General features: G+C 41.2%; 1 protein-coding gene across 1 annotated transcript; it reads right to left on the reverse strand.

The window, feature by feature from the left end:
• Window positions 1–30: 30 nt before the first annotated feature.
• Window positions 31–8,587, reverse strand: LOC121302911. The gene is made up of 3 exons (XM_041233251.1): window positions 8,056–8,587; window positions 641–3,776; window positions 31–507 (listed from the first exon to the last, which is right to left on the reverse strand). The coding sequence occupies exons 1-3, from the start codon at window positions 8,274–8,276 to the stop codon at window positions 391–393; spliced, it is 3,474 nt and encodes a 1,157-aa protein (XP_041089185.1). The 5' UTR covers window positions 8,277–8,587; the 3' UTR covers window positions 31–390.
• Between the last annotated feature and the right edge of the window lie 257 nt (window positions 8,588–8,844).

Consider the following 8,844-nt stretch of genomic DNA (forward strand, 5'->3'; position numbering starts at 1 on the left):
ATGTGTAAGCAAGTTAAAATGAAAAGAAGTTCTGTTAGCATTTACTTGTTTGCATGGAGACATTATTATATGCATTGGTTTAGCACCCTTGAAAATCTGGATGAAAGTTTACATAATTGTTATCATTTTACTCTGACATAACGAACTGGCATAATTTTAGGGGGTTTGGTCCCTCGCTAATGTTTTCAGTCCAAACTCCAAAATCCATACTCTGACAGCAGTATGGCCAGGATGTGTACTATACATCTTACTGGTTGAAAAATAAAATACATGGGAGATTAACGTGACCTTGGAGCATGAAGAGCTACCAAAGCAATGTGAGATGAACAAATCTCAGCAGAACACACCGCTGACCTCCAATACCACTTCTCAAACCTCCTTGCAGTTCTGCTATGCAAAACTTTCAGCCACAGCCTTGACTCTGGTAAACCAAAGAAGTATGTTGAAAATCCAACCTACTTTACCCGGTCTTGGGTTGATCTTCAAATTCCTTGTATCAATCAGGCCCTACAAGAGAAAAATGGTCAATGCATGTTTTTAAAATAATACATTTATCATACCCTGTGGGTCAGTCCCAACACTGTATGGGGGGCAGAGCATGTAGTACTGTGTATGTATTAATAATTTAAAACCATCTTACTGTTGGCGTGCCTCCAGGTTTCGGATCAGATGCCATGCTGTTTGAAACATCTTCTTTTACAGTGGATAGTTGGGCTTCTTGCTGTTTAGGGATCGATGGAATTGCTTGTAAATACTGATATAGCGGGCTAACTTTGGCAGCAGAAGCTCTAAAAGGAATTTCTAGGGATCTTGATGTGTCCTGGGTGTTCAGGGATACTCCTTTGTTTGCACTCACCAGTGGCTCTGTCGAGTTATTTTCTTTCACCCTAACGAGTGGCCCAGCAGTCTCAATCAATGCTGTACCGTCATTGCAGGTTTCCTCAAGGAGTGTTTTTTTCGTCTGTGCGATTTGGTCTTCCTCGCTTGTCTGAATTGCATTGTCATCCCTCTCCGTGCTGGAATCCTCAGAAGGAGAATCCACCTCAGCCCGAGATGGTTCTTCGAAACAGTCCTCATCTCCATTCGATAAACTGCTTAGCTTAAGCCTCTCGCTTACTGACTGTAGGAGAGAGAGGACGGATAGGGCTTGGTCTTCAGCGCTCTTTATTAGCTCCCCCTCGTTTTCTGGATGGTCCTCCATATTTGTATCCTCTATCGAAGTCTCCTCCTCGAATATTGGAGATAAAGAATAAGGATATAGTTGTTTCCTCCTGAAGTTTTGACCGAGCAGCATATCGTGCTCATAGCCAGATGCTTCTGCCTCATCTTCCTCACTAATGACAGCAAAGCTGCCGTCGACTTCATTCTCATGAGATTCCTGCTCATCATACACATGCAGGTTAATAACAGGCTGCTCACTGCTGGAGACAAGTTCCTGTTCAGCAAATCCTGGATGTGTGCTAAGAACACTATCAGAATAGCCCAGGTCTGACTCGCCTTCTAAGACAGAAACTAAATAACTCCTAACTAAAACAAAAGGCTGATCATCTTCTCCATCTCTATGAAAGTCCTCATGGAAATCCTGGGGTTTTGTAGACCTGTCACCGGCTTCTTCTGCTTGCCAGGCATCCTTGAGACATTTCGAGGGTGTTTCAGTGTTGGTTCCATCACACTGGTCAGAAGTCAATGTGATTTTATTTTCAGTGATGTCATTTGTTGTTTTTGGGTCATCGTAGCTAACGTCAGCTGTGTCAGATTTCTGGGAACATTCCTGTGGAACTGAAAGAATTAGTTCTTCAACTAGACTAGCCTTCGGTATTAAAGCTGTCTCGGTATTGAGGGAATTTTTCAGCTTGGTCATGCCATTAAGCTCTCTTGTTTGGACTTCAGTTGTAAAAGGTCCACTAACTTCTTGAGCAACATCAATAACTTGACCTGGATGTTCCTTCGCATTAGTTGACACAACTGAATGGATTTCCTCTATGGGAAACCTCTGTGGCATGTCCACAGTTTCAATTTGAGTGACTTTAGTCAAACAGTGGCTATGTTGCTCACTGGACACAGTGACTTTGGCTAACTGGAAAACTTCATTAACTATTTCTGTGGCTTTTCTGGATATAGCTGCATTGAAATCCCTGTTTATTTCTGTCTCAGTTGCGTGTAATTTATCTTCGTTGTCTTTAAATGACACACTGACTGGTTGCTCTTCTTTTACAGTGTCCTGCCTTAATGTTATACCAGTGTTAACTCTTTCAGAACTGGATGTCATTGGTTTGCTGTTCTGAGTGAAGTTATCCGCTTGCCTTTCACTATGACTAGATTCAACAGAGCTTTGGTGATACCTATACAAGGCAGATTCCACACATACAGTAATGCTGGGCTTAGTGTGACTGTCTGAATCAAGCAGGGATTCATAATGTGAACACACCATAGTTTGTTTCATTTCTGTTGGCATGCTGGATGTAGATGGTGTATTTGTTTGAGTAGGTGACGCTGCTGAGTTCAAGTCCAGTCTGAGATTGCTTTCGTTTATATTCCCTGTTGGAGTCTCTATACTTTGGCCTCTTGGTTCAGATGATTTCAGTATACTACTTAAACCCTCTGAATTACCACTCAGCAGATCTACATTCTCGGATTCAGAGGCGTCTAGTTTCTGGAGAGCTGCACAGGCGTTCCTCAGAATATTTTCAACCATTTGCCTTGACTCTGATTGCAAGGCATGTATATGAATATCTGCCTCTGCTGTTTCTTGCTTCCCTCCTGGGGTCAGCTTACTTTCACTTTCCTTTAGAGCACACTGTTCTTGTCCCACAGTTTCAACAGACCTCACACCTGGTATTAGGATTTCCTTACTGTTGGTTTCCTGAGCTTCGGTTAATGAAATATAATACTGAAACACTGGGCTGTTCTGGTAACCAGGAGAAGCTATGGACATGCTGTGAGCAGCAGGTTGGTATGTGTGTTCAATTCCCTGGAGTCGTTCAGCTTGGCTGTGGAGCACAGCGTTGGCCTCTGTAAGTGACCCGGCGATGTCCTTTGGGTGGGATAGAATTTCTGCTTGCTCAGTTTGTCCATCTGTTGCCTCGTTGAAAATCCCTGACATCGGCTTGGCAGTTTCCTCGTCGGAGTTACCTGCAACATCCCTTTGGGTCTCATTAGTGGCTGGTAATAGCACGCCTTCTGAGGACAAGTGCATATCATGCCCTTCCTTAACTACAGCTACTAAGGAGGCTGAAGCGCTGCTGGAATCAGAGTTCATATACCTGTCCGCTGAGGTGAGCTGCTTGGCAAGCTGTTCGTTAACTGGCAGTTTCTTTTGCTTGCTCTCGTGTAGTCCTGGACGTGGTTGATTATGAGGGTCCGTGTCAATGCATGCTCCGTTTTGTTTCAAAGGGGTGACTGGTCCCTCAGGATGGCTGTCCATATTGCTATCGTCCTCTGGTTCTGACCCTAGCCTGGCATGAGGAGATGCTGTCCCTGGGTTCTCCACATTTGTCTGTCCGTTTAGCTGGAAGCTGCTCGCCTCTCCAGCAGTTCCTGAGATGCACGTGTGCTCGCTGTTCATGCTCTGAATGATGCCATCTTCCAACCCTTCCGGTATAGGAGACGCCACTTGGGGCTGCTGTTTCCTCATCAGCTTTTTCATCTTTCTCATGCCCCGATAAGTTGCATAGGTGACGTTAGGCGGACAAGACAGATCGTGGCTGGAGGTTGGCTCTTCAACAGCTGCTTCAACAGATATTAAATGATTGCCATTGCTGTAGCTTTGATCCTGCCTGTTGAAAATCAAAAAATCAAAAAATCAATAAATGTATTTATAAATATATTTATCATCAACTATTAAATAAATGCTTTACTGATCCTTTGCAGAGATGCTTTAAATCAGTTCAATGCCATTGATCTTTATGTTAAATAAAATATGCAATACATTTTTCTAAGTATTCCCCCTGCCTGGAAGTCAGAGTGACTTTTCCATTCAATTTCCCATTATTCCTTTATTGCAGTAATTAGCAAACCCAGCACAATGTGTTCCCATACTCACTCACTCTATATGACGTTTTTCATTTGTTTGCCATTCCTTATATTAAATCCTTTATTTTCCTTTCTTATCACTGCCTTGTTGCTAAGAGTCAAATCAAGGCAAACATATTATCTCCAGGACTCTCGTTGCAATTAATATGGATGTTTAGATTGTATGGAGTGCATAAAACAAAACAAAAAAGATCAGAAGTGAATGACAGAAACCCTTTGGTCTTTTTTATTGATTACTTTTCCAGTTCAACGGAAAACTTCTGGATTTGCACGCAGAAATTCGTCAGAAAGCTGTGCACGTCTCAAAGAAACCACAGTAAACTAATTCACTGTAGTCAACTGGGTAGTCGACTGAAAGACAATTACTTTTCTTCATGCTAACATGATTTAACAAGAAGTGGTTGACAGTAAATGGCATTTTGCATTTTGAATGGACATCAGATGAATAAGAAATGTTTAATGCCATAAACAACTCTGTGGGTGGATCTGTTCTTCAAATCAGTGTTCAAATAACTGTACTCAATATTAGGGGATTATTTCACAAGGTCCTTGCAGGCAATTCACTTTTTGTTTCAGTATTTTCTTAATAATACATCACTCAATGGTCACAGGCTGGTGGTTTAGTTCATTGACATCAAGGAAGTGCAGGCAACTTACAGTTAAAGTCACTTCTGTACCCTATGCAGCCTGGCAGCATTAACACCTACCTCACTCACTTCCTCTTTACAAGAGAAAACGTGGAAAATGTCCTTAGATTGTACAGCATTAAAACCCTATTATAACACAGCCTTACTGCAGTTGAAGCGGCACAGTGGTAGAGCCCTACAGTGGACCAATGTATTTTATTATTCTGCGTCACTACCATAGATCTGACAATCACGTATCATGAACTGTATCTCCATTATATTTTTCTTTGTTCTCCACTGTGAATCATCACTGTTTCCTTTGGTTAGACTGTGGGAAAAGCAATTGCTGGCTCCTCCCCTCTGACTGCCTACCAGTTCCACACTTCTGTTCAGCAGTTTGCAGCCCACACTGTCAACTAATGAATGGTCTACCTAAGTTCCCTCTATCCCTACCCTGAGTGAAACTACATGCTTGCACAGTGATTCATGGCCTTTATCCAGCCAAACAACACAGCATTGAGCTGCTCCACAGGAAATGTATAGGAAATGCAAAAAGTACCTTAGAGCAGAAAAAAATACTTTTCTACAGCTTGACTTATGATTGCCAAGACTTAAAGGAAAATGGCACATTTCAGACGCACGCTGTTCTCATTTCCCTTCTACGTTTACCTCGGTATTTTCGCACTGTATTTGCAGTTTCCCCATGCTTTCTCCATGCATTTCCCATAGTTTACCCTGGTTTGCATGTTTATTAATATGCTTTACCATACCTTGCTATTCTTTGCAATGCTTTCCTATGATTTCACTCTGCTTTATTACACTTTGCTATGCTTTTACTATGGTGCATTTTTATAAGGGTTATTTTCAAAATTAAGGATTACATTAAAAAACAAGTTTATTTGCACCCTAGTAAATTGGACTTCGTTATTAATAGATCTTCATAAGAACTGTTATTTTTTTGTAAAGGTTAAACTGATTGATCATGAAAGAATTATGATGCTTATTGAATTGATACCGTTTCATTTTTTTCAATTCAGTCAAGCATTTTAAAACGTATTACCTTTAAGATTTTTTTCCACCAGATGTCATGTTTTTGTGGTTGTGACCAAACTTAAAACCTGGCAAAATGCAAAACGGGCCCTTGAACGATGGTTGTCATTATCTGTGCCTGAATTAAACATATTTTCTGACTGAGTGGATACAGACCAGCGGACAAAGGTTATTTTGAATAATTTCAGGAACTTTGGCCTTTTTTGTATTTTTTTTTTTGGTATGCATTTCAAACACTTAAAAGTATTTAACTTCACAACATTGTGGATAACTTTTTTTTTTTCTGGTGGGCCCAACACTTATATTTGTAATCAAATTATTCTAAATCAAATTATCTAAAAGAAAGTACTGGAAGGAGTTGACATAATTTATCCTAAGTCCCAGGTGTTCGTTCGTTCGTTCTCTCAACAAGCTTCTCTTACTACTTACTATCAATGTTGATAATAAACCAAACCAGTCCCTGTGGTGCTCTGCCACTCTTGTCTCGTGCTTTAATTCTACCCCTATCTATTATGCATTGTTTTTTTACTGTCTATCATGTATTATGCATTTCTCTGTGTTTAAAGTGTTATGGATTTTCTTGTTGTTACTGCATCTTGTAAAGCGCTTTGTGATGGTGGTCCACTATGGTGCTATATAAAATAAAGATTGACTGATTGATTGATAGAGCCCAAGCCACGCCTACAGAGCCAGTGCTGCTGAACATTTCAATAGCAATTCTAAAGAAAAGCCTCATTGGAGATAGAAATGCAGAAAGCACAAAACGGATTGTGCCTTGATTCCATCTGCCCCTTGGATTGACTTTAATCTATTCTGTGGGTTTCCATCCAAAGCGATATGAACTGGGACTCTCAGACAGCACTGGACTAGCTCGAACCATGGATTGCACATCCGTAGTACAGAGAGGGCTGTGGATTCATTTTTCCATCACAAAAAAAAGTACAGGCGTTAGGTGCAGTCATTTCTAAATGGAAATGCTGTAGTACACAATGTAATACACAGAGTCCACCTTTGAACTTTCTTTAACATTTTGATACTGGCAAGAGATGAGATTGAGTTTAACAGGCTGGTTTCATGAGGCACGTGGAAAGGTAGGCATTAGTGCTGGAGAGGCACTGGTATTGCTCTGCTTTCTAGAATGTGACAGGTCCAGTTTCACTTCCTACAAGTAAGCTCACAAAAACGATTTACATAAAACTCGAAAATACTAAAAATAAGCACAGAAAAATACCATCAATAAAAAACAAAAAACAGATGTCCTAATCATAATATAGGGTATTCATTGATCAACCTTGCCTATCATTCTGATAGTACTGTGATAGAGTTTGACTTTGAATTTTGGTTTTGTCTGCAGTGCCCAAACATCATATGTACATAATCTAATCTTTTATGTTTGGCATTCCTAAAATTCAAAGTCATTGTCAAGCTACTTATTAGTACCTGACACTGTTAACAATGACGTGCATGTATAAAACATATCAATCAATCAATCAATCAATCAATCCATCCACGCTTGCGTTCTGCTGGCAGTAATCTGGAATGAAGTGAAGCTTAAACAGCATCTGAGCTCACAGCCTTCTGTCTGGTTTGACTTGTGATAGATCAGCAGCTGTGGTCTCAATACATTGTGAAGCAGCAGTGAAGGAGAGGAGGCATTGCGTTTCTTACATTGGATCACACAGGCAATGCATAGATACAGTTACTGATACTATTCTTCATATAAATCCATATGGAATTTCTTTTGAGGTCTTGACAGGCTAACAGTTTGAAATGATACAGTTATTAAACGAACTCTTTTGGTATTAAGGTAGAACTGACTGTAGACAGTCCTGTCAACTTTTTTTTTTTTTTTTGGCAAAAATGTAGCGTATTGCTAAAACATGCTCTGTTAGAGGTCACAGGCAAAGTTAAGGGTGTCTGTTTACATTTCCGTTGGATTTCAAATGCAGTTAGTAACGTCAATAAATCACCAGCAGGACGACAATATTTTATTTGCTGCTATTACTGTCATTAAACCTGTTTACCTTGGATGAATAAACCTTTTATCAAAAACAATGAAATTAATGAGGACTGATTAATCTTACAGTTAATTATCTGTGCCCAAACAGCTGTGATTTACCTGGTGTGGAACTGCACAAAGAGAAAGCCAGACACAAGTACAGCACTAAAGATGTAGAGCTCAGTAAATGTACTTGTAGGACATCTGGGCATGAAAAGTTACAATGAAGTAATCTAAAAGCGTCTAACTGTGTTCTTAAGAAACCAAGTAAAGCAAGACCTACAAAGCAAGTCCCTTAGAGATGCTCAACTCTCATGCAGAAAAATATAAATTCCACTTTGAACTTACATGGAGTGTGAAGGGCAGTGGTTCTGTTTGTTTGGTTCATGCAATCCAGGTGAAGGCTGGATTGGGCTTTGCTGAGCTGCTGCCTCTTTGTCAGTTCCCAGCTGGTCCTGTGCTTCCTCCACTCTTTGACCCCCTGACTCCTCCTGGGACTTGCTCTCTGCTGCTGCCAGCTTCTCACCAGGGTCCCTCACTGTTCCATTCTGCTGTCCCTCTGATGGCATCCCTTTCAGGTTTTGATCGGCGTCTTGTGTCGCGCCAGCCCCCTGCTGAGCAGAGCTCTTGGGATCCTCCGAATCAGACTTTGATGACAAATTAAACAGGCTGCTGAGCTTTTTGAAAAACACATCCAACTGCGGCGTATCCCCAGTCAGTTTGGTTACAGGAGCAGCAGCAGCAGAGGCAGGGGGAGAGGTGGGGAGAGGCAGGCTGGCTGGTTCCTCTGATTGGAACCTGACTTCATCCTTTGGGGATCTGTCCTTTATATCCGTGCCTTGGAAACCCTTAGAAAGAGTATGAAAAGAAAAAAAAAAAAAAAAAAATCAGCAGTCTGTTAACTTTCTCGCCACACAACGTGACAGCCCTCTGTAGAGCTCCACAGTTTCCCGAGGCTTGTCTGCACCAGAAGCAAACACAGCGCCGGTACTCAATGCAAATCTGCCTGGAAAGCTGTCAGCTGTTTTATTCCCCCACCCCCAATGCTGCCTCCACCAGTGTTAACCCTTTCTCTCCTGCACAAGCAAGACAGTTCTAAGCAGAGCCTGTAAGCACATCCTTTAAGCTATTTATAGT

The sequence above is a fragment of the Polyodon spathula genome, chromosome 30, assembly GCF_017654505.1.
Source record: "Polyodon spathula isolate WHYD16114869_AA chromosome 30, ASM1765450v1, whole genome shotgun sequence".
Taxonomy (NCBI): domain Eukaryota; kingdom Metazoa; phylum Chordata; class Actinopteri; order Acipenseriformes; family Polyodontidae; genus Polyodon; species Polyodon spathula.

What these genes read in the sequence shown, in the direction of transcription:
- LOC121302911 (XM_041233251.1), bottom strand. Translation starts at nt 8,276, where the DNA reads ATGCCATCAGAGGGACAGCAGAATGGAACAGTGAGGGACCCTGGTGAG. An exon ending in CACTGCCCTTCACACTCCAT is followed by an intron (nt 3,777 to 8,055) that starts GTAAGTTCAAAG and finishes GATTTTCAACAG; the next exon opens with GCAGGATCAAAGCTACAGCA. An exon ending in AACCTGGAGGCACGCCAACA is followed by an intron (nt 508 to 640) that starts GTAAGATGGTTT and finishes TTTCTCTTGTAG; the next exon opens with GGCCTGATTGATACAAGGAA.